Here is a 26,776-nt window from a genome sequence, read left to right on the forward strand (position 1 = left end):
TGTTTGCCTTAGTTTCCTCAACTGTAAAATGAATCTATTATAAACAGCATCTACTTCCTAGAGTGTTTGTGATGATCAAATGTGATATTTGTAAAGCACTTAACACAGCGCCTTATATAGTAGGTACTATATAAAAGCTAGTTATTGCCATTGTTACTGTTATCATATTTTACTTAACTATTACTAGCATCATAGACATCATAGACAAGTGACCTTGCTCTCCTTCTTTGCACAAATCATGAAAAAAACACACAAACATAAAAAAACTGATTAATCTTCTCCCATCATGCCATACCAGTAATAATTACTGGGATATCCATGGGGGAAAATATTTTTCATTACTGTAAAACCAAATGAAATCAAATTAAAAAAAATTTCACCCCATGGAAATAAGAGTTCTGGTAAAAATGATCAATGTAATTTAAAACAAATTTTTACCAATATTCTTTGAGGAATCTCATTAGACTCTGACTGATGGGCAATTTAAAAGGAAAACAGTTTTGCAAAGGGAGGCAAAGAGGAAGTATAGCAGCCCATAGATATCACTTTCTATTACATAGCTAATTACTCTCTATGCTATAAAAGAATATTGTCAATTCTATAGATGGTGGCAAATGGGATTTAGTGCAATAATCAGAGATCTATAATGGAGCATGATTTCTAATCACCAAATCTGTGAAGTAGAAGAATGGATAAGGCAGAAAGAGAGAGGGAGATGGAAAAAAAGAAGGGGGGAGGAGAAGAAAGAGAAAGAGAGAAATAGAGACAGACACAGAGAGACAAAATGAGAGACAGAGTCAGAGAGAGGGAGGAAGGGAGAAAGAAAAGAGGGAGACAGATGGGAAGAAAGAAATAGGGAGAGAGAAGGGATAGATAGAAATAGGCAAAGACAGAAACAGGGAAGGGAGAGATAGAGATAGACAAAAACAGACAGGCAGACAGATACACACACACACACATACAAAGATCCAGAGAGATGAAAGAGCAAGAACAGAAAGACTAGGAGTCAGTATTTGTAGAGTTGAGGTGAACAAGTATATGAAAGCCCGTATTTTGGGAAATATCCTGAAGTAGACTTATGTTTGGATAGATGGGGAAATATAATGACCAAATCCTACGGTAGGAAAAGGCCACTTCATTCCACTAGTGCATCTAGGACTGAGTCTTGGGGTTGCAATCCTCTACCTTGGAGCAATATTAGCATTTTGACAGCTATAGACATTTGACTGGGAGAGTTTGGAAACCTCAATAATTCTCTAAATGGCAAAAGGAACTCTTAAGACTGGACAAAGGGAAAGGGGAACCAGGAATTATTTAGCAATGGAGCTTGAGAAAATTTGTGAGTGTGCCTGTGGAAATAGTCTTGGTCGGGGACTTGAGACTTGAGCTTAAACTCTGGTTCTGTCACTCTGTGATCATGGGTAATTCACTTAAATCCTATGTGCCTCACTTTCCTCAATTGTAAAATGGGCATGCCACTTACCTCAGATAGTTATAGAGAAGAAAGTATTCACAAGCTTTAAAATGCCTTTAAAAAGTACATTATGTAATTATTCTTGTTCTAAGGACATTTGCAGAGAATTTATTCTTTTTGCTATTGAAGGTGTAAACACTGGAAAAAACACAAGTGTCATGTACCTCCACATCTATCTGAGTTTCTCCCCATTATTTCAGTGCCCCCCAGTATGGGACCTGTCTAACCTGGCTACCACGAGTGGGAGCTCTCCAAGTTTAAAAATCTTGAAAGATTCCTTAGCTGTGAAGGAACTACAGACCATGGAGAAGCATCTTGCTGGTATGTATGGGTTTATTGAATATTTGAGAATGTGATGGGGAAAAAAAATGAATAGTACCTTTCTTTGAGTTTTAATGGAAAAGTCAGGTAAAACATGTCAAAACTTGAAATTATAAGGTTTTAAATGTCTGAATGGAATTTCAGAAAAGCACCATTGAATAACTTCACTTGTTTGTTTTAAAAACCAAGTAATCTGTCAAATGACAGTAAATGATTTATAGCAAAGTGAGAAGAGATTAGACTTAAAAAAAAAGAGATGAAGTTAGTATGTCCATGATACATCCCATGTATCTTAAATTGCCTCTCCTTGGCCATCACTATTACTTAAATATTCTTTCTTTCAGAAATGCATGAAGCTTACAGAGCTTCAGCTATTGTTACTTCTTGCTGATAAATTAGCAATGGTAATGTGCTACAACTTCTTCCATACCCATCATACATCTTTCCGTTGCCCCTTGGGTCATCCACAATTGTGGTTCTTTGTAAACTGTGATATTTTATGATTCTTAGCAATACGGTATCCTTGGTGGACAGTGGGTTGTGAGTGTGTTTGTATGGTAGGGAGCAGCTTGGACTATTTGAAAGCGTGGTCTAATTTTCCAGATTCAATCTGAACTGTTCTTCTGCCCACTTCAGGACTTCAGGTTTATGAGCCACTTTGGCAGTCTGGTGAAGCCTACAGACCCCCTCCCAGAATAAAATTTTTAACTGCCTAAAATATTGAAATAATAGATAGAGTCACAATGTTACTAATTACATGTTATTAATTCATGGAATTATATTGAAATATGGAATGGGGGACGGAGGGAACAGAATAAAAAAAACAAGCATTTATTAAGTAACTGCTACGTACCAGGCACTAGACTAAGTGCTTTACAAACATTATCTCATTTATGCCTGACAACAGGTAGGAGCTATTATTTTCCCAATTTCATAACTGAGGAAACCGAGGAATACAGAGGTAATGACTTAACCAGTACCACACAGCTAGTAAGTATCTGAGATCAAATTTGAACTCAGGTCATCCTGACTGCAGGTTCAGCACTCTACCCACTTTGCCACCTAGCTGCCTAGGTCAAATAAACATATTAATAATTTGAAAAATTCAGGTATCAAAACATTTAAAAGGACAACTGTGTGGACCCCAACTTAAGAATCCCCACTCTTAGTTCAATTCATAGCCAAGTCCATTTTTGATATGGGGTTCTTGTCTAAGCTACATGTAAGCTAACTCAGGCCACTGTCATAGGCTGGATGATAGGAATTCTTCATCCATTTGGTTTTTCCTATGACTTTATGTCTATAAAGAACTGAGGACTCCCTCTAATATTCTTGGGCTTGATGTAATCATTGGGCACTACATTATTCAAAAACTGGAGCATCTTACCTGCTATAAAGAATGTCTCTTCCATTTGGAGTCATTGAAGACTTCATCCATGACAGCTGCACAGCTTTTTTTTTTTTTTGAGCATACATCTTCTAATTTTAGTCTTCATTTGTTGGGGAAATATCTATGGTGACTGGTTCCATCTGCCTAGGAATCTTGTATGATATTAATATTCATGTGAGGAACACTTAATTTTATTCCACTAGGTCTGAAGCCTTTTAAAAAAAATCAGTCCCCAAACACATGCTATAGGATCTTGTATTCTTTACATTTTTCAGCTACTTGAATGACCATAAAGATACAGACTACTATAGAAAATCTTTGGCTCAGCTCAGTTTGTCTCCTTTTATTTTCTTGTAGGATACTCTCAATAAATGTATAAGTCATTCTCATAAAGATTTTATAGGGAGGAAAAAGCAGACACATGAGATAATCATTACTGATACCCTCTAGATGCTACAGTTTCAAAATACAGTTTTCTTGTCGTTGTTCAGTCATGTCTGATTTCTCATGACCCTGTTTGGGGTTTTCTTGGCAAAGATCCTGGAATGGTTTGCCATTTTCTTCTTCATCTCATTTTACAGATGAGGAAACTGAGGCAAACAGGGTTATGTGACTTGTGATGAGTTACATAGCTAGTGAATGTCTGAGGCTAGATTTGAACTCAGGAAGATGCCCCATGACTCCAGGCCCAGCACTCTATCCACTGTGCTACATAGCTGCCCACTTCACACAATAGGTCCTTAATAAATGTTTGTCCAAACTGGAAAAAAGGGATCTCAGCAACTTCTTTAGCTGTTCTGTAGAAGGTATTAACTGCTCTCAAGCCCTTGAAATTAGCTTCGGCAGCTGGGGCCAATTTCTCCACCACAGCCCTCTCTTCCCCCTCCCCACTCGAAGCTCTCACATGAATAACATACTTGCTCAGTAATTTCAGTTGCATCTCAGTTGCAGGGATTCTCAACATTTCCTGTGTCATGGAACTCTTTGACAGCCTGGTGAAGCCTGCGGACTCCTGAGAATCAGTTTTTAATTGAAGGAAATCCTACACTTCAATTAGAGAATAAAATAAAGCTTGACTTTTCCCCATCCAAGTTTATTGGTGCCTAAGATTTATTCATGAAGGATCTATGGATCAAAGCTAAGAACCACATTTCCAGATAATCTCTCCAAAACTGGGAAGAGGGAGAGGACAAGTATTTCTTAATGTGCTTACTATGCACCAGGCACTATGGTAAGCACTTTACAAATATCTCATTTGAACCTTAGATCAAACCTACAAGGTAGATGCTGTTATTGTTCGCATTTTACAGATGAGGGAACTGAAGCACACAGTTTTAAGTGACTTATCTAGGGTCATACAGCTAGTAAATATCTGAAGCTGGATCTGAATTCAAGTCTTCCTGATCTCAGACTCAGCATTCTCTTCACCTCGTTACCTCACTTAGGTATCCTATTTCTAGAATCATCATCACAGAAATAGAAAATAGCCCAAAGGCCATCTAGTCCAACTCATACCTGACAAATAATTTTGACTACAACTTCATCAATAAGTGGATTGCCAGTCTCTGCTTGGAACCTTTTCTCTAAAGGAAATTTTCTACTTCCCCCAGTAGTCCATTACACTTGTGATAGCTCTCAGTATGAGAATTTTCCCTTTCCATCTGCCTTTCAGCAACTTCTCTTCACTGTATTTAATGATTGTCTTATAAGACCAAGCGCAGTAAATCACATCTTTTCCCATGACAGCCCTTCAGTTACTTGAAGATAGCTCATCATCTCTCTAATTTTTTCTCCTCTACACTGAAATTTTCCCAGTTTTTCAACTGATCTGAATATTGCATAGACTTGTCTTCCTATATTCCTCTAGATATGTTTAAGATGGTCTTGTCAATGGATATAGAAAAAAATTAGGAACTCAGAAAGGAACACAGTACTCCAGATAATGTCAGTCCATGTTGTTGTTCATTCGTTTCAGTTGTGACCCCATTTGGGATTTTCTTGGCAAAGATACTGAAATGGTTTGTCATTTCTTTCTCCAGTTCATTTTGCATATGAGGAAACTGAGGCAAACAGAGTTAAATGACTTGCCCAGGCCACACAGCTAGTAAGTGTCTGAGGCCAGATTTGAACTCAGATGAGTCTTCCTGTCTCTAGGCCTGGTGCACTATCCAGAGCCACCTAGCTGTCCCACATAGGAGGAAAAATAGAAGAAGTTATTGCTGTTCGATTGTATCTGACTCTTCATGACCTCATTTGGGGTTTTCTTGGCAAGGATACTGGAGTGGTTTGCCATTTCTTTCTCCAGCTCACTTTACAACTGAGGCAAACAGGGTTAAGTATTTGCTCAGGGTCATATAGCTAATAAGTGTCTGAGGTCAGATGTGAATTCATGAGGATGTCTTCTGGACTCTAAGCCCCATTGAACCACCTAGCTGCCTAGAAGTCCATGGCAGAGTATAAATAACAGCCGTAGTATTTCCTGTATTTTAGGCAATGGCAGTGTCAGGATGCAGGCAGGTAGATGACACAGTGGATAGAGCACCAGGCCTAGAGTCAGAAAGATGTGAATTCAGATCCTCAGATACTGGCTGTGTGACACTGGGCTAGTCACTTAATCTTTTTCTGTTTCAGTTTCCTCATCTGTAAAATGTGCATAATTATAGCCCCTACCTCCCAGGGCTGTTGTCATAATCAAATGAGATAATATTTGTAAATTACTTGGCACATAGGAGATGATTAATCAGTGCATCTTTTGTTTTTCTTCCTTCCTTCCTTCCTTCCTTCCTTCCTTCCTTCCTTCCTTCCTTCCTTCCTTCCTTCCTTCCTTCCTTCCTTCCTTCCTTCCTTCCTTCCTTCCTTCCTACAGAGAACCTGAAATTGAGGACCAGTTGCATGTTCAGATTTATATCATTATGTCTTTTCTAGTCGTTCTACTGATTTTTCATCAACTTTAATATGCAAATCATTCTTCTTGTCATTATTTTCTATTTAGTTTACTCCTTCCAACACATTATTCATGTCTGTATGCCAGGGATCTTTTTTCCTAGCATTCAAAGTGGGAAAATGACTCTGCTTAGAAAACTGATTTTTTTGCTGTCCTTATAGTATGAGAATAAAAAAAAGCATTGGAATCATGGAACTTAGGTTTAAGTCCAGTATCTAGAGGAAATTGGTACAATTCAAAGAGCATTGACTTTGAAGTCAGACAACCTTCATTCAGATGCTCTTTCTGATCTGTATGACCTTGCGGAAGTAACTTAACATTAAAGAACTACAGTTTTCTCATCTGTAACAGGAGGAGGTTAGAATAGATGGCCTCTGAGATCCCCTAGCACTCACCATCTTTGATCTTTTGATTTCTTTCTGTAATCATGAACATGTCACTCTAAACGTTCAGGGCCCCAGCACTTGTTAAGTAAAATGGTGTGTGTTTATATAAGGAGATATCAGAATAGATTGCCACAAAGTCCTTCTGTCTCTAAATCCTCTGGTATAGTATCTATAGAATTCTGCTGGGCTAGGAGCTCAATCTTCTTGTTGTGACAGTCATATGATATAGCAGATAGAACTCTGGGTATGAAATCAAGAAGACCTGATTTCAAATCCAGGCCCACACATTTATTAGCTATGTGACCCTGGGAAGTAACTTAACCTTTGTTTGTCTCCGTTCTCAGAACTGTAAAATGGGGATAATAATAACACTTACCTTACAAGGTTCTTGTGAGGATCAAATGAAATAATATGAATAAGTCACTTAGCACAGTATCTCGCATCTAATTGGTGCTATATAAATGTTAGATATAAATGTTGTAAGGGAAAGAAAGGCAGTCAAGACCGGTCATTTCATTAAACAGGGTAGTCCTTGAAAGGAGACTTTCTTTACCAATAGAGATAAGCAGCTTTGTATCTTAAATTCTTGGAGAGTGTAACTTCAGTTACTAGGAGGTTGTGATTGTATAGGGTCACATGGTCAGTATGTGTCAGAGGTAGGATTTGAACTCAGCTATGTCAGAACTCTACTCAATGTATCAGCCTAATAGCCTTATCAAAGCAGAAACCTGTTAGTAACTCTCAGTTAATGGGAGAGGAGAAAGAACAAGTCAGTCTCTGATGGTAGCTCTCCAGCCCCTGTTGTGAGAGAAAGCAGAATAGCTAGCCTCACATTCTGCCAAGCTAGTGAGAAAGAACACACCATTGGTGTGATACTCGGCTATGGATGACAGACTTCAGTTAACCTGGCACATGTCTCCTGTTGACTTCAAATGGAATTTTGTATATGGGAGGTCTAGCACATGCTAGAAGCCATGCGACTTTGAAAATAACGAGACTGCCTTCCCAATGACATGAGGAGCCAGGAAGTGGTATATTAGATCGTGGCACTCAGCTAAATGATAACAAGCCTGAGATGAGTCAAAGTTAGCATTAAATGGGAGATTCTTGCATGAGTCTGAAATGTATTGAGTCTTAGTAATGACAGTGCTAAAAAGGTTTAGATACTGCATTTAGTATGGGGAAAAAAGAAGTCAAAGTTTCAAATGCTTATCTCGGCCTTCTGAACCTCAGGAGTGTACAAATTTGGGCTAGAAATCTCACAAGAATTAATTTTTCTACTGAAAATGCTGGCATTTAGTTTCCTAGGCCTGAATGGAAATATTTTTTTGGCTCCTCCTGCTTCTTGGTCCCGGCTGTTTTCTCAAAATGCAAACACATGCAGAAAAAGGGTAATAAACCCCAATGTTCAGTCATGTCAAGATCTCAAAAGATGTTTGCTTTGAGTGTGGTTCTAAAAATGGGCATACCTTCAGGAGAATGGAATATTTATTCTTACTTAATATGATGCGGTCTGGCCCTTTTCAAGACATCAACCCCAAAAAGGCTTTGCTCCTTAGGGTTCACTGGTTTGTTTTTGCTAAGAACTGAAAATGAATGTATACCTAATAGAGGTTGGGGCCTGCATGAAAAGGAGGAAAGAAAAATCTCTTTAGACCACCTTGGTAGAGTAAGGAGGATAATACTTTGGTCATCTTCAGAGAACTCCACAGCTATGTCTCCAGTATTGAATTGAAGTACATACATACATACACACATAAATCTAAATACTTACATGTTGCTATTGTTGTTCATTTGTGTCTGACTCTTCATTATCCTGGGGACTATAACATGCCAAAACTGTCCATGGATTGGGTTTTGTTTTGTTTTGTTTTTGGCAAAGATACTGGAGTGGTTTGCCATTTACTTCTCCAGCAGATTAAGGCAAACAGAGGTTAAGTGATTTGCCCAGGATCACACAGATAATAAGTGGCTGAGGCTGGACTTGAACTCAGGACTTCCTATTCCAGGCCCAGCACTCTGCTGAGCCAACTAGCTACCTCACCTCACACAACCATATACACACGTATCTTGGCCTATATGTGTGTGGTTGATGAGACCATTTTATTTGTCTAAAGCAAATAAATACTTTAATCACTTCTCTCTCGTCTTTTTAAAATTTGCTTGTGAGCAAGAATATGTAATTGTAGTTTTGAACTTTAAAGAACCATGGGCCCTTGGTCTGATCCCCACTGTAATTACAAGTACTTTCTTTTTATTTTGTCTGTTTTTATGGTACAATATCTATCCCTTAGGGTGACCTCAGAATTAGTGAAGCTGTCAGTACAACAGGGAGAACTAAATTCAAGGGCATTTGTGATTGGCATACCATGTACTTAACAGAAAGCAAATTCAGTCATGCTTTGCCACAAGGAGGTTTCTCCACACATGCTCCGTGTCCACATTGATTTTCATTTCAGTTTTAAGTTTTACCACATTTTGCCCAGCATGACATTGTAAAATAAATAATGTGTCTTATTGAATGCTTGCCTTTCATCTCTCTCTCTCTCTCTCTCTCTCTCTCTCTCTCTTTCTCTCTCTCCCCTCACCTTCATTGCTCTTTCATTTATGTGGCTGAAGACCTCAGTTTGATTGGGCTAATATTATCGGCCGACTCAATCTTTTCATCTCGATGGGAGCTGACTTCCTCATTTTTCCTCTCCAAGTCAGACTTAGATCTCTTTTTGGTTGTTTTTGTTCATCTACATTTTCCTATCCATTACTCAATTCACAGACTTAGTATTTTTCAATTTCTCCTTCTCTTCTCTGGTCCCATGTTCTGGATATGTATTTTTTTCCCTTTGTTGATTTTCCTTTGATGTCTCTTTAATATATAGCCTTTCTATCTCATGGATATAAATAAAACTTTCATTTCTGACTCCTAATACTGTTCCTTCTTTCCCTTTGGTCTTCTTGCCTTCCTATTGATTCAAAACTTGCAAGGAAACTGTCTTCTTTTATTTATGTTCACATCGACATCATCCTCCTTTTCTACTCTTTGTACTGATGACCCATCAACTTTACTTCAGAGTTCATGCTTCTTGGCATTATTTTCAATATCCTGCCTCTTTCCACCTATAACTCTTCATATCTTAGCCTGTCATTGTCTTCCTTCTCATTTCTCTTGCCCTTGGGGCCTGGTAGATCTAGCTCATCACCAAATGACCTTCCACTTACCTTGAAGTTGCTCTTTAAGGCTCTCATTTAAAGTAATCATTTCTGTTTCATCCACTAATAAAAATGGCATGGAATAAGGAGAGGACAAATACAAGTCCAGAAACAAACTATTAGAATTCTTATCTTCTTCTAGATTTACTTTTTGACTTGTCTAGTTTTGATTTGCCAGACAGACAATTTATATGTTCAAAAGCATTAGTATTGACTGATGGAGCTGTATTCTCAAAACACTGTGCACACTCGTGACCATGTGCTTGTACTTATTTTTAAGGTTTTTTTTCTTTTTTGCATACATTTTAATCTCTTAATACTTCTTATATGTAGTGCTTTAGCACAGTGCCTAAAGCCTTGTAGATATACATTTTTAAAATTTAGTATTGCATGGATGAATAAAACACAAATTTATTAGTGCCAACTATATATAGAGAGATATATGTGTATATATATATATGCATATACATATACAGACACACACACACATAAGCTCTATTTTGTGCATTGAAGGAGATCCTAAGTTTATATTTAAACCCAGGCCTTTCTTCTATAAAACTTAAATGATTTTTTTTTAGTGCAGATGAAAGCATTTGTACAAGATTACATTAAGAACAAGTAATTACTTGTTCTTATCTCTATTTTCATGCTCCCTAACAATTGTTATCTAGTGTTTGTTCCATATTTGTTTCAAAGTCAATCATAAAATACAAATCATACTTTCAGGGGCAGAAGCACATATAAGAATAATGGTAGTTGACATATGTATCTGTAGGAAGCAAAGCCAATTTTCCAATCCTGTCCTAGAAACCATAAAACAATTTTCCAAACTTTTTTAATAGGTTAAATTCACTTATATGCTTCCTGGTCTTTAGTTCTATGATGCTAAGATTTTTTCCTCCCAATTTCTGATTTAGAAGGTAAAGGAAGGGGTGAGATTCCTGGTTATTGGGTTTTTTTTGTAAATGTTAATGAAAGTTAGACATATTTTCTTTTTCTGAAATTTACCTTTTTCCTAATGGAATATTGTTTATTACATAGTTTTGTAAACATTTGAAAAGCCAGTTAATTCAGACTATGAATTCATTTAGTTTGGTTGTTTTTGTATAAATATTCACTTGCATTTGAGTTTTCTCAATAATTTTGGAATTATTTTAATAAATAAATTTGTCTGCAAGACAAATTGTAAATATTGTGTGAGACAAGAACTCATTTTGGTGTTAAATATATCCATATATAGATGTACATATATATAATTGTATATATTTTATTTGTCTATTGTGTGTATGTATATATACACATATATATATATAATTGTATGTAATTATACTACTTTGTTGGCTACATTTTATTTTCACTTAAAAGACTCATAAAAAGAATTCTTAGGCATAGGTTGAATTATGTTATAACTATTAAGTGTGTGTCAAATTATATTTGTACAAATAAATTGTGTAAGGGTGTCTGAAATAGGAAAATAGGCTTTTTTAAAAAATTGCAGAATTGTTGCTGAAAGAAAATCAGTGACATATGTTAGGAGAAACAAATACGAAATCTATTTGTGTCTGTGAATTTGGGGTGGAAACCTGTTTCCTTGCATGTAAAGAAATGAAATGACTAGAAATATTACTTATCTGTAAAATCAATCACTTTTGTAAAATTAAGGAAACATGGCCTAAGAATATGATATACATTAAACTCTTATTACACATGGGCATTGCATATCAGTTTTCCTGTGTACTCTCTTCTGAGTCATAGTTCAGGAAGTCAGTGACCCCTAGTCCTGTAGTCATTTTGCAAAGACACAGGTTAATTTAATTTTAAAAGAATACATTGTATGTTTGGTTTAAATTATGAAGTTCAAATTCTTATTCACTAGCCTTGAAGACTGTAGTCAGGTATTTTACAAATTCCAAAGTGAAGGGTATTGATTTTTTAAAAGCTTAATGGAAGTGAATGTGGAGGCATAATTATCTCAAAAGGTAAAATCAAAATTGCCCACTGATTTTATGAGGTCACTGTTTCAATTAGATTAGTTTAAGATTAAATCACAACACTAAGAAATATCCCTAACTGCCTTTCTAGATATATACCCAATAATTACCCTTTTTGAAGCAGCAAAAGATTTGGATCAATGAAAGGTTAGAGATGACATTCTTAGAGATACAGCTAACCATTTGGAATCTGTTCTTCTGAGTAGCAGTCTTTTAAACTGAACATCACTAACATGATTTACCCTAATTTTAAGTGCTTCCCCTGGGCCTCAGAGCCAGACAGATAAAACCTATGACTTAATATAAGAAATGACTGTGAATATGATTGAAATCATCTGCTTTGTTAATAAATCCAGTAGCCATCATTTCCGGATCTCGACAGAATCAAAACATACTCAGTGCTAACATATCAATGAAAAAATAATAACACACATATGTGTAAAAATATACATACACAGATACATGTATATGTATATATAGAAATCATCTTGGGTTCAAATTTTGCCTCTGATGCTTCTAACAACCATTACAAGACATTGAACTTCAGTGTCTTAATGAGTAAAATCAATATAATAATACCTGAAATATTTTTCAAGTGTTTCATATGAGAATTAAATTATATAATGTTCATGAACAGATTTGGAAATATTGAAGCATAAACAATATAATGCTTTAATGTTTTCAAATCTAAGTATATAAACATATATGCTATTATAATTTTTTATATTTTAAAAATTGAATGTTACAAATATAGTAAAAAACAAAGAAATATGTGAGGTAAGATTGTGGTTATTATTGTGCCTGTGATTTAAGCAGTGTTTGGTAATACCCGAAGTGGAAATTTCTTCTAAAAAGGTCAGTCATATGTAGCTTTTGTCTTACAGTATTGCTTTAAGTACTGATAAGTAAAATGACTTGTTAGTAAGCACATAGCCAATATGTGACAGAGGTAAGACGTCAATTTCAGTCTGACATATTCCAAGGTAAGCCCTCTACTACACATGAATGTACAATCTTATATTTATTAAGGGAAGGCTTCTCAGAAGTCACTACATCCAACCCCTTATTTTCCTGATAAGGAGAGCAGAGATCATTGAGATTAAGTGACTAGCCCATGGTCACACAGATAAGTATGTGGCCCAAATCCTATGCTCTTTCCATTATATCACTCACTTCCTCTCAAAGTTGGTATTATAGGTATCATTATCCCCATTTTACAGATGTGGAAATTGAGGCTCACAGAGTGATCCATTGTTCATTGTTATGGGGTCATAGATCTAGATTTTGAACTGTATTTAGAACTTTAGATTTAGACTGGATTCAATGACCATGTATTTTGGCCCTCTTATTTTACAGATGAAGAAACAGGCTTGGGAGGTAAGGTGACTTGTCCGAAGTGGAATATTTAAGTCCTCTAATGTCAGAGTTAGAGCTATTTCTGCCATACCACACTGACTATCTAAATCCATTGCAGGATGGTTGTCTTAATAATAGCTAAAATTGGAGTATTTTTTCATACTTGCTCAGGACTTTGTAAAATTAAGCATTTTTTTTAACCAGATCAATATGTCTGTACATATAAGTGGAATTCTGTGTTAAGGTTGTATATGTTTCCATGATCATTATGGAATGTCTGATGTATTTTTATTTGCCACGGTCCCCTTTTTCTGAGAGAGTTTACACTGTATTTTGAAATTCACATTGTAAAGAATTTTTTTAAATGTATGATTTACTTAGTAATAAGTAAAATCACATTTCAAGGACTTTTTGAAAGGTTTTCTAACAACAACAACAAAAATAAAACAAGACATATTTCTTAACTGCTATGCCATGCTCTTATATCTATTTTCAGGAGGCATTTACTTATATATGTTCATCCATGTCTGTGAAATCAACAAAATATTACTCTATTCCATTTTTATGTGAAAGAATAAAAAAGTAGTACTTTGAATTTAGCATTCAGTTTTAAGACTTTATATTTTAAAAATTACTTCCTTCTAAATACTCATTATGATCAGTAGCAACATATTGCTGTCGCCTTTTGAGAGATGAAAACACTGTCACAGAAATAAGTTTAGCTAAGTGCCTCACATATGATCACATTCTTTTGGATCCAAGATCTTGACTTCTGATGGTTTTCTTTGTCTATTTGGCTTCTCTCCAGAGTTTTGATTCTTGCCGTGAAGCCTTTATTTCCTCTATATTTCATTACTTGTAAAAATTTTATTTTATGCTATGTATTCATCTTTGCCACTTCAACAAATTTATGGATGACAATCTGTGTAGCCTTTTAAGAAGATGATACTTTTTTTTTTCTGATGTAGATATTGAAAAGGACCTTGCACTGTGGGAAGAAGGAAGACTTGCAAGAAGTCCAAGCAGTATGCATAATATTTCAGTTGCATCTGATCTTCAAGGAAATCTCCAGTCATCACCAAGCCTTAGCACAAGACTTCCAGAATCCAGCCAAACAGGGAAAATCATTCAGCTCAAGATCCAGGGAAACAAATCACCTCCTTCAGTTGACAGCAGAGTACCGGTCTCCAGTATCTCAAATAGTAGGCCTCATCTTCTTATAGCCCAGACAAACAGGCCTCAGACTCTGACAGTTCCAGGAAGCAGACCTGTAACTCCAAACAGTTTGTTGTCTCGACCTCTTACCCCTAGCAACCAAGGAAAAAAGGAAAGGATTATTAATATTCAAAGGAGCAAGTCTGTTCCATCTAAGAGCCAAATTGGGAGAGCCCTCAGCACTCCTTCTGGGCTAGTTATTCCAATAAGTGGAGACAAGTTAACAAGTACAACTCTGAGAAGCAGTTTATCTGAAGTAAGTTTTCTTTTCCTTTTTTTTGTGCCTCTTGTTTTATAATAAAAAAAAAAATCTACACACCATAAGGAATTTTTTTGTGTTTGAATTTCCAAAACAACTTGTGTTTTGGTCGAAATGAGTGCAATACATTGTACTTTTCCACATCTTATTAAAAAATGATCCTGTGAGCTGGAAATGCTCAGAAACATAACAACTACAATATATTCGTTTTATTTTTTAGCTAATGGAGGCCAAAAATCTTGGAAAGATGCTACTGTTTTATCGATAGTTAGACCAGCGATTCTAACTTTTTAAAAACTGAAGCATCCTTTAATTGCTACTTTAATTTGGAGAAACTACACATCTCTCCCTTATTAAATGTAGTGTAATACTCTTTCTCACACACACAATCTCTCCCACATACACAGATACATACATGGTTTAATTAAAGTTAAATGTATTTTTAGATAAATTTTTCTAGTTTCACAATAGAGAGACGCAAAAATACAGGATAAAATCTAGTCCTGATTTTGCCCGTGTGTGTGTGTGTGTGTGTGTGTGTGTGTGTGTGTGAAAGATGTTTTTTTAAATTAGTCACTTATGTTCTCTGGCCCTCAAGTTTGTCATTTATCAAATGGGGCTAATGATCTATGTTCCTTGGGTTATCATAACGATCAATTGAAATCATACATGCAAAGCACTAAGTAACCTTTTCTCAGATGTCCACCCTTGCTTTCAGGAAGATGAATTCAAGACCAGCCTCTGCTAACTAACTGTGTGACACTGGACAGCTCCTAATAAGTGTTACTTGACTGATACTAAGTAACTGCTTGACTGACTTAACCTTGATCTTCCAAGCAACTCTTTTTTAACACTATAATTTGCAGAGTTGGTGCTCAGGATTCACTGGAAGAGTTACTTTCATTACTGGGAGACACTTATAGACCTTACCATAAAAAAAACTAAAGTTAATTGAAAAAAAATTAAAAATCTATTAAAATACAAATTATTATTATTTTAAATATTTCTTCAGTAATTTTTCAGTCATGTGTGACTCTTTTTGACCCCATTTTGGGTTTTTTTTGGCAAAGATACTAGAGTGGTTTGCTATTTCCTTCTCCACCTCATTTTACAGATGAAGAAACTGAGGCAAACAGGGTTAGGTGACTTGCCTAGGGTCATATAGCTAATAAGTGTCTGGAGCTGGATTTGAACTCCAGAGGATGTCTTCCTGATTCCAAATCCAGTGCTATATCCACTGGGCCATGTAACTCCTCATTAACCATAGAAATGTGACCTGTTATTGGAAATGACCTGGGGTGAGGTAAAGGCACCGCTGAGGATACTTAGCAGACATTGCATTGTATGATATTTCACACTGAAAATATAACTTTTTGTCCCCATAAAAAGTTTCATTATCTAAACATATAATCCATATGAGTTCTAATATTTTTTATTTTATTAAAACACCATTTTGAAGGCAAAGGGTCCATATAATAATAGAGGAATGGTGATATTATTAACATGTTATATATTTTTTTCCCAAACTGATCTTGTCTGTTAACTTTTAGGACGTATCTACTGGATTTAAATTTATGGAAAAACAGCCTTACATCATATTTCGTTTCTTCAAAATGTTTCAGCTTTAGATAATATGCGACAAGGCAGCTGATCTAATCATTGAGTTAACAATATTTTATTTACAAAATCTGACTTTTATGTTTATAAAGTTAGTCTCAAAAAACTTTTATTCAAGTGTTAAAGTTTAGACAGTGCCTCTTAGGTGTAACTTAGAACTTGAGAACCACTCTGCCCTAAAAAGATGTTCTATGATCATGAAAGAGTTAATATTTATTCCAGAGTGAGAGGACATACTAAATTACTTTACTGCTATCATAACACAGATGTGTACCAGCTGAGGAGGTGAGGAAGTTTTGAAGGGGAGGAATTATTCCCCAATTCTCCCCTGAACCACTCAATTTGTTACTCTTCTTTTTCGATCAGCCTCCTGACTTTTCTTTCAACCTCTCTTCCTGTTTGCCTTTAGGGAGAAGCCTCCAGTAGGGGACTCTCACTGAAAAACTTCATGGAAGATGTGAGTTTTAAGGGAGATTTGTAAGGCAGTCTAAAAACACTTTCTTTTAATTCAATTCATTGGCTTAATGTTTGCAGGCACTGCCCACGTGTTATAAATAATACTTATCACAAGCAGTATCAATTGCCAGAAGAAATGCAAAAGTAATAGGCTCCATTTTCCCTAATGAAATCCCCTCTGTATTAAATCATAACGGTATTCTGTATTGCAGCTATTATCAGTACTAATCATGCTAATAACCAAAATGCTAGTCACATAATCGGATATTCTTTCTTTCCTTCCTTCCTTCCTTCCTTCCTTCCTTCCTTCCTTCCTTCCTTCCTTCCTTCCTTCCTTCCTTCCTTCCTTCCTTCCTTCCTTTTTCTCCAATTATTGCTTGAATGTCTATAATAAAGAATTTGGAGGCTTCAAAGATGTACAATAATTGTTATATATTTCCACCACCCACTACCCTTGCCCTAATTCAGTCATCCGACTAAATTGGATGTTGGGTTGGAAAGTCAGAGAAAATGTCTTCACATGTTTTTTTTGAAGGGTGGCTATAAAGCAACAAACTTTTTTGGAGAGGAGAGGAGTGTGGAATTGAACTTCCTCTGTCTGGTGAGGTAGAATTCTTAGTGGTTGTTTTCCTCTTAACACTTTTTCAAGGAAAACTAATTGTATCAAGACTCATTTATTGTCATAAGGACTGGCCTATTCCATTCTGGAATGTTTGCTTTTAAGTTTGGGTGTTGACATGATCAGTATCAACTTGAGGCAAGGAATAGAAGAAAAAGTTTAGTTCTTTCAGTGACAGATTTCCATATTCCAATTTGGAGCCTATGAAGCCTTTCTAGCAAGTAGATAGAGATTAGAGCTTGCAGTGGAAGTAAGAGAGTAACTATATAAATGGCTTAAGTTAAGCTAGAACAAAAAGAGAAAAGGATAACAAGTTAGAAATAGGAAAAGTTGGATAGGACATAGAGTTGATAATAATTTGATGTAGAAAATGGGGAAAATATTAAAGAAAAGTAGTGATTAATTACATGGAGGTGGGGATATGTCAGATTCTCTTGAGATGCCTTGAGCAGAGGTGCTCCATTAATAGAATCCCACTGTGAAGGCCTCATAGTTCTTATTCATCCAGCTTTGACTCAGCTGTTGTTGTTTAATTAGTCATGTCTGACTCTTTGTGATCCCTTTTGAGGTTTTCTTGGCAAAGATACTGGAGTGATTTGCCATTTCCTTCTCCAGCTCGTTCTATAAATGACAAAACTGAGGCAAAAACAGGGTTAAGAGATTTACCCAGGATCAGACTGGATTTGAACTCAGGTCCTCCTAACTCCAGGGCCAGTACTCTAACCAGTGTGTCACCTAGCTGGTCCGCTGCCAAAGGGCAGATTCTACTCCAGTCAAAAAAAAGTACATAAGAGAGAGAGAGAGAGAGAGAGAGAGAGAGAGAGAGAGAGAGAGAGAGAGAGAGAGAGAGAGAATGAGAATCTTTGCATGACCTTAGGTCTTTTTCTGTAATTAAATTGCCCTCTTAATATACAAGAATGAGTTGAGTGAAGTACATGTATTTGTTGTTGGGTTTTTTGTCTTGTTTTTGTTTTTTAAAGAATAATTGCTATTCAAACTCATAGCCCTTTTAGTAGGAAATTAATCCCACTCCTAGAATTATGAACATATTGGCTCCCTGGGTCATTGCATAATAGTTGGGCTTTATATTCTTCCATGTCCCACAAATCTGTATCATGTACTGATGGATTTTTCAAAACAATTCCTTTCCTTTGGAATCAGGTAAGGATTCCCCTCTATAGTCCTTGAACACAACTGCTTGAATAAGTCATGGCTAAATAGCAAGTTTGGTGGAATGTAAAAAAAATAGTGAGTAACTATTAGCAAAATTACTAAAGTTTTGTTTTTATTTTAATTTTTGATGATAATTATTTGTTATAGGGGAGGAACTGGGATGAATTTAATTTCTTATAGTCATTCCAGCAAGCTAATGTGCTTACATTTCCCAAGTATGTGTGAATGATTCAGTGCTCTCTTTCCTTCCCTCAATCCCTGAACTCACCCAATATTTTTCCATAATGACAGTTATTGTCAGTAATTAAGTTAACAAATGATAATCATTCACAACAAAACTATAATGAATGAATTTGGAATACCCTATTTCCTGTCTACAAACATTAATGCTTTGAATATTGCATACACACATCTCAAAGTCTATTGTGACAGTGCCAGTCATAAACCGCAGAGACCATATTGGCCTGCTCTTGTCTTTGTGTCTTTTGGCATTATTCACCCTAGTTTGTCTTCTCCCATGCTATGAAAATCAACCTAAAAGTAAAATGCTTTCCCCCACTCTGAGCCTGCCAGTTTTCACTAAAACTGACTTTGGTAAACATTTGTTTTTATTTAGCACATTCTACAACTCAGTCAGTTATTCAATAAATGTATATTACATGCCCTCTCTGTGCCATTGTGCTAAGGGCACAATGCAGCAAGCCTCTATTTTTCTTCTTTTCTTTCTATACCTGCTGCAAGTTGGACATCTCCATTCTGATCAAAGTCTCTCCTTTGTGATTTATTCTCACATAGAGAGACAACTGTAAACACATAAAATCGGAAACTTTTGTTTAGGCTCAAATCAGTGCTAAGAGGTAGATAATGACTTGGTAAAAATCCCAAGTTAGATTTGGCTCATATTTTAATGAAATGAATATATTATTTTTAATAGTATTATATTAACTAGCTATTATATAGTATTTTAAGTTTGCAAAGGGATTTACATAGATAATTCTATTCTTCTAAGGTAATACGGGTATTATCTTATAATTTACATGTAAGAAATACAAGTATTTCTATGGCCATGAAGAAACTGAGACTTAAAAAAAAAGTTGGGACTTGATGCTTACCCAGGGCATCTAGTCCCATAATCAGCTCTTTCTTTCTTTGTTTCTTTCTTTCTTTCAAGGCAGTTGGGGTTGTGACTTGTTCAAGATCACATAGCTAGTAAGTGTCTGAAGCTACACTTGAACTCAGGTCTTTCTGACTCCAAGCCTGGAGCTGTATCCACTGAGTCACTTAAATGCCCCATCACACTTTTTTTAATAACTCCCTGTCAGAAAAGGTTTTTACTTTTCAGTACAATTCACCCAAAATTGTTTGCATGTGAACTTTGTGTAATAACAGTAACTTACATTTGTATATTGCTTCACAATTTCCAAAGCATGTTCACATTATAGCATCCGAGTTTCCTAACACTGTTGTCATATGAGGTGATTAGGGCAGGATAGGACAAGTATTATCCCATTTTATAGAGACTATTTAACATATACTTATTAACTGTTGGACTCTGGGCAAGTGACTTAATCTCTCTGTGCCCCATTTCCCTCATTAATAAAATTAGGGAATTCAACTTTATGGTCTTTAAGGTCCCATCAAGTTTTAGAGTTATCATTCTGTGATCTTATGATCTATTATTACCTTATGTATTTTTGATTGATACTGACGACAGAGAAGGACTTGGGAAGAACCTGACTGGAATCAGGGCAATCTGTCTACAGATACATAAATCTGGTTTTGTCAAGATTGACTTTATTATAGAAATATTTCTAAAATTTTTTAATTTTTATGTAGTTATAAGTTTAGGAAACAAATAGCAAAATAAGTTATAAAGTTCTAGATATCAAAGTAAATATTTTTATTGCTGTTTGTTTAAAGTAATTGGTTAGTTATTCTTCAAAATCTCATTTCTCATACTTATAATTCAAAAGGTTTTTCTTTCTTCACAAGTTTGTACCCATAAGATAACCTTATACATTTGGGCCAGATAATACCTTTTACTTAATTTAAATGAATGAGACCATCTAATAGGAGTTGCCATGAATTCAGCCTCCAAAACTTCTCATATCACCACACATTTTCTCTTCTTTTCTTCTTTCTTTGGGAAAAGTTATCTCTGCTCCTTGCAGTCCTTTGATGTGTGCCCTTGATCCATCCCCTGCCAACTATTTCAGAACACAAATCCAGCTATCAATATATCCTCATTCCCACCTCCCTCTCCTGCATCTTTATTTTTATCTTCTCTACTGACTTTTCCCCATTTGCTTACAAATATGCCATAGTCAGTCAGTTAGCTAACATTTATTAAGCATCTCCTATGTGCTGGACACTGTGGGGATACAAAGGAAGGCTTCCTCTACCCTATCCAATTACCATTTCCATCTCCTTTCCTTCTATGTCAAATGTCATGGGAAAAAATAGTCTATAACTTCCTTGACCCCATCAAATCTAGTTTCTTCTTTTACTACTGAAATCCCTTTCTTAAAACTCACCAGTTACATCCTTAGCACCAAATCCAAAGGCCTCTTCTTAGACTTCATCCTCTTTGACCTTTAGGCATCTTCTGACACTCTTAACCATCCCTACCTTCTGTGAGGCACTCTCTTCTCCCTTTTGCTTTCCAGTGCAATGAAAGGTCTGGGAGGTTCAACAGCACTACAAAGGCTCCTGGTAAGGCCCAAATGATGATGGACTATATGTCTGTCACTGGAAGCCTACCTAGACAAGTACAGAGAAGTATGTCACCAGAAGGTTGGTCACCAAATGGTAGATTTTTTATAGTCATAGTAATTTATGAAAATTGAATTGCTAAATGTTGTAGGGGTTGTAATCTGTATTGGTGGTGGTGATTATGAAATCATAGATTCCTGATGTATGAGTTATTTGTTGTAAGACAAATCGCTAAAACTCTAAGTTGCAGAACAAATGTTAATCTGTCTTGTAGAGAAAGTTCCTCATCCAGATCTTCCCATAATGATGAAATCATGAGTCCAGTTTAAAAGAAAAAGTTTTTTTGTGTAAATGTAATAAGCCTCTACAGGGCTCTGTTATAAGTGCAGGTACCATGTATCATCTAAGATTTTTATCTCCCCTTTTGCCTAATAAAGTAATATATACATATACATATGTGTGTATACACTCACACACATACACACAACAATTGCTTAATAAATGATTGTTGGATTGAATTAAAAAATTCTAGAAGGTTGGCTAGGGCTGGCCTTGAATTACAGAAGTATAATGTAAAAACACTGAGTCTAATGGGATTTAGTATACTAGTTTGCTTCTAAAAATGTTTGTTCTATTTCATAAAAAAAAAAATAGGAGTCTAGGTAATTTGAGCCAGAATGGCTTAGATTTATTTTAGTGCCAGTATTTGTTTTCCTACCTTGTCTATCCTAGGAAAAGGCAGCAGGTTAAGGGGACAGATCTGAAATTAGAGGAACTCAGTTTTAATTCAAGCTATTTACTAGCTGTGGGATCCCAGGCAAGTGATTTAACTTCCATGGGGTCTTAGTTTTCTCATTTTTAGAGTTATTAGATTAGATGATCTCTAAGGATCCTTCTACTTCTAAATTTATGCTTCTGTGATTTGTTTATATGGTATTAAATATGAGTGGTGACTTGTCAACTTTGTCCCATTAATCTGGTATACATCTTGAAATGTTAAGATTTTTAAAAAACTCAATAAATGTAAATGAATATAATGTGCAAGACATGCTATGCATAATGGATATACTATTTGCATTGGATATAGAAAGAAAAAATGGAAAGTTTTTGCCCTTAAGGAACTTACATCTTACTAGATGTTAGGAAATATGACATGTACATAAGTAGTAGCAGTGACGAGGTGAGGGTATTGATCATGTCTTTTCAACCATTCCTAGCTGCCCCCCATTTACTACTATTGACTCATTGCCTAGATGAGTTTTTAAGTACAAACACTTCCATTTTCTTTATTCTTTTTGTTAGCTTTGAGCCCCCATTCAGAGACTGCTTTACAAACCATCTCAACTTTTAGATTCATCTCTATCTTTGCTCTGGGGACAGTTGCCCTTCAGTTACCTTCTCCCAATTGTGTTCTTAATAAGGACAAGAAAATGTCAATGGCTACTACTGTTTATAGAGACAAAGTAAAAATTTAAAACAAAGAAAGGTAAATAGGCTTTTCCTAAGTCCAGATGGAAAGGTTTCAGGTCCTATGAAAAAGATCAAATGGAGAGAGAGGATTATTACCTTGGGGGTCTCTTGTACAAAGGTGTTTCAGCAACATAGTTTCTGTCTAGGTGTACCTAATGACCAATGGGCCCAGAGCTTTGTGGACTTTGCCTTTGCCTGTTTTGCTCTCCCAAATCCACACAGTATCTTACAGTTTACCTTTCTGTAGCTTCATGTATTTTCTCTTTTTCCTCTTACGGTTTATCTCCTGGATTCACTGAACTTAGTTTTAAAGGCAACCCAGGGTCACATGATGTCATTCTTTATCCTCTGACCTTATGTTCTGATTCACTGAAGGGATTGATTTGCATTTCATAGAGGATTCATTTGTACCTCATAAAGGTGTATTACCTATACTGGATGCATTTTTACAATTAGTTTAACACTTCCTTATCTGGCCCCTTTTCTGTGATTTGTGATTAGGTTTGGGGGGGGAGGGGATCCACTCTCTCACATGTATAGTACAAGATGAATTGAGAGAGGAGAGAGAATTAACTACTCTGAGCATATCTGAGCATGTATTTCCCATGCCAGGTCTAACTTTGAATTCTGGGAGTTCCGGGGATGTGAGAACTATAATGTTGTAGTAAAAAAAATATCATTCACCAAATGGCGATAAGATAACTTCTAGCAGAGAAGTTTTGATAAAGACCCACTAAATCTATCTATAGGAGAATCTCCTGCATCATTGGTTCAATTTAGGTCAGGTTTTCAAAGAGACTAAAGAGGGTGGTCACTTTTATTCAGATAACCCCTGAGTATGTAACTGAAGAGTCATATAGGCGGGTAATACAAATACAGAAGTTTTAATAGCCAGCCCTGATTCAAGCAGTCATTTCTTGACTGAGCTACTGTTGACAGTTCAGCTGTCCATGTTCAGGCAATGGTTAACATAATAGCTGAAACCAAGAAAGAGTCACTTCATTCACCCTGTCTTTCCATAAAGTGTTAATCAAAAATCCCTTCTTAGTACAACAGGGGAGTGACCCAAATAGACCTGTACATTAAGAAGATAGATTATTATAGCAGCTTCATGATGTATAAGTTGGAGAGCATAGAGACTGGGTGCTGGGAAATCAATTAAGAGACTTTTAGGAAATTCCAAGAGGGAAGTGATGAGGGCCTGAATAAAGGTAGCAACCATATAAGTCTAAGTGGAGAGAAAAGTATGAATGAGAGAAATATTGTGGAGAGGAAATCAGCAAGGCATGCTAAGTAACTGAATATAGGGAGAAAGAAAAGGATGACTCCAGTTAAGAATCTTGCAGACAAGAATTATGATAGGAACTTCAACAGAAATAGGGGATTTTGAAGGAGGAGCAGGTTCTCTGTTTGGGACATGTTGAGTTTGATATATTGTCAGGGTATCCAAGTGGATCTATATCTGTACAACAGGAAATTAGTAATGTGTCATAAAGATGTTGAATCTCTACTGTTCAGTAGAGATATTATGGATGGATATAGAGATTTGGGAGTAATCTTCACAGAGATGATCATTGAACATATGGTAGTTGATGGGATTTCCAGGGGAGCACATGAAGAGATAGAAAATCCAGGAAGTAAGTTTGGAGAAACACCCCAAGAAGGAGATGGTTTAAGGGGTGGGGTGACAATGTCTGCTAAATGAATGAAGAACCAAGAGAAAGCAGTGTCCTGGAGTGCAAAGGAAAGAGAGGGTATCAATAAGGAAGGAATGATCAAAAGTAAAGAGAATGAGAACTGAGACAACATTATCAGATTTAGTATTTAAGAGATCTTTGGTAGCTTTCAATGAAATCATTTTCATACTTAGAATCAAAACGGAGGTGGGTAGGTACACTAATTAGTTTTGCCAGATTTAAACTATCCAAGCGCAAATGTTTCAGGAAAATGCCATAGAAGGACATCCCTGGCCCCATGTAGTGCAAATACCTTCTTGATTGTATTTAAAGACTCTGAATTAGCTTTCTAGGTGGGTTAAAAAATACTGACAATTACTTTTTAAAGTTATTCTGACTCAGAAATATAAATCACTTCCTGTCTCAGGTTCTTAGCATGTCTATACTCAAGATAGTTTCATTAATTACAATTCACAGTGATTAAGGAAAAGGTCTAGCAAAGTATAGTAAGCTGAGTACTAGATCTGCAATCAATAAGGCCTAGGTTCAAATCCCACCTCTGACACTTCTTAGCTGTTTGACCAAAGGCAAGATGCTTACCCTCACTGAGCCTCAGTTTCCTTAGTTTTAAAATGGGGCTAACAATACCTATAGTCCCTAAATATGGGGTTTTGTGAGGCTTAATTGAAATAAGATACAGTGTCCCAAAAGTCTATATGGAAAGTGTCTTGCAAACCTTAAAACACTGATATTCTGATTTTTTTTGTTTTTGCTATTATTAATAGTAGCCACTTTTAAAAGAAATTCATAGTAATATCAGCCCAAAGTGTTCATTGGTCTTTGAAAGTTTACATTTATAATCTTTCACAGCTTAAGAGTGTCCCAGAACAATTTTTTAGTAAGTTGGCAAAGATTAACATGTCAGCTGTTAAGTTTTTTTAAATGTTCATGATTTTAGCTCTGTGACCCCTATCAAAAAGAATTACAAGTTGTCTGCTGATCTGAGTTCCTGCACACATGCAAGCCCGCCTGTTGGCATGGTGAACATAAGCAGGTGTGTTATATTACTCTCTCTGTTCAAGGGCAAATTGAAGTAAAACATTTGAAAAATTACTGACAGAAATAGTTTTATTATGTCTATAAAACCAATAATTCAATACTCAGAAAAATCCTTCCCAACCTACAGATTTTAGATATTTAATATTTCCTTTTGTACTTTATGTAACTCACTATAAACAGAAAAGCTGAATGTTGCTTATCTCTTCAGGAACAAAGCCATTACAGCTGGAAAGAAATCTCTACTATTGCCTAATATCCTTACTTAGGATAAGGAGAGAAATAAAACAACAGATTTACATATTTTATCTTTTCTGGTACAAGCAAGCCTTAGTATTCAGGTGCAAAGGCTAAATAACTTACCATGATTTTTCTTTTATTTAAAACTTTTGTTTGTTTTCACGATCACTTCTAACCTATCTGTTCCCAAGAAGGAGGTTTAAGTAATTTGATTTCATCAAAGTGATTGTGCAAAAATGGGGAAAAAAAAGAAAAGCTAAATGTTCTATTCTTGAAAGACATCCTGAATGAAAGCCATCTTACTTTTTGTTACCAGAAATTTTACTGCTAGACTTCCAAGTCCAAGGTTCTCCTTCACCCTTTTATTCCTTTGCCATGATGATACACAGCATTAGTGTGAAAGTAGCTCATGATGGAAGAAACATCTGACACATTTCAACAAACTAGACTAAATTATGAATTAAAAAAAATAACTCCAGATTAAAACAGTAACAAAAACATGAAAATAAACATTAGGTCAAGTGGCCAGATTATAACTTCCTGGACTAGGAGATTATGGTATTTGTTTCTTAGGTATCCAGCAGGAACCCATTTTGTTGGAGGAAGCTATCAGTACTTATTTCTAATGAATATTATATGGGAAGAGAATTATATTTAGATTTGGGCTGGAACAAATTGCCTACGAGACCCTTTGAATGAATAAATGCAAAAGCACTTAAGCACTTACAATGTGCCAGACAATGGAGAGACAGGCACAAAAAGCAAGATAGGGTTAGGGTTAGTCTCCTGCCCTCAAAGAGCTTACATTCTAATTGAAGAAGACAATACATATAGTTGTGGGGTGGTATAAGACAAATAAATACAGCACACAGGAGGGCTGCTAGCACAGGTTCACTCTTGATCTGGTCAGACAGGAAAGACACTAAGAAGAGCTTCATAATCTCACTTTAGTCAAGTCTAGTTTTCTCAGAAGATCACTGATAATGGGAGCACAAACTCCTGCACCATTCCCTAATTACCCTTCTTGTAGGGGTGGATGAGAAGGGGAGGCAGCTATCTCCATGTCTCAGTGCAGTCAGTTGCACTACTTGTGCATCCCCTACATCGCCTCAAGCCTCAGTGGGGGCCAGTTGAGGCATGCACAACATTTGTGCATTTAACCCTACAGTTCCCCATTCACTGACCAGCGCCCACCTGCTTTATAGGGCAACAGA

At 36.0% G+C, this 26,776-nt stretch overlaps 1 protein-coding gene across 1 annotated transcript in view; it reads left to right on the forward strand.

The window, feature by feature from the left end:
* CUNH8orf34 (chromosome unknown C8orf34 homolog) overlaps positions 1-26,776 on the forward strand; it is a 375,736-nt gene that overhangs the window by 342,567 nt on the left and 6,393 nt on the right. The window contains exons 11-13 of the mRNA XM_069100085.1: positions 1,675-1,795; positions 14,038-14,540; positions 16,570-16,617. Of these exons, the coding sequence (XP_068956186.1) occupies positions 1,675-1,795; positions 14,038-14,540; positions 16,570-16,617 (672 nt within the window). The remainder of the gene's footprint in view (positions 1-1,674; positions 1,796-14,037; positions 14,541-16,569; positions 16,618-26,776) is intronic.

The sequence above is a fragment of the Petaurus breviceps genome, unplaced genomic scaffold (assembly GCF_028583685.1).
Source record: "Petaurus breviceps papuanus isolate PSGF00001 unplaced genomic scaffold, PetGlider_PUasm1.0 38, whole genome shotgun sequence".
Taxonomy (NCBI): domain Eukaryota; kingdom Metazoa; phylum Chordata; class Mammalia; order Diprotodontia; family Petauridae; genus Petaurus; species Petaurus breviceps.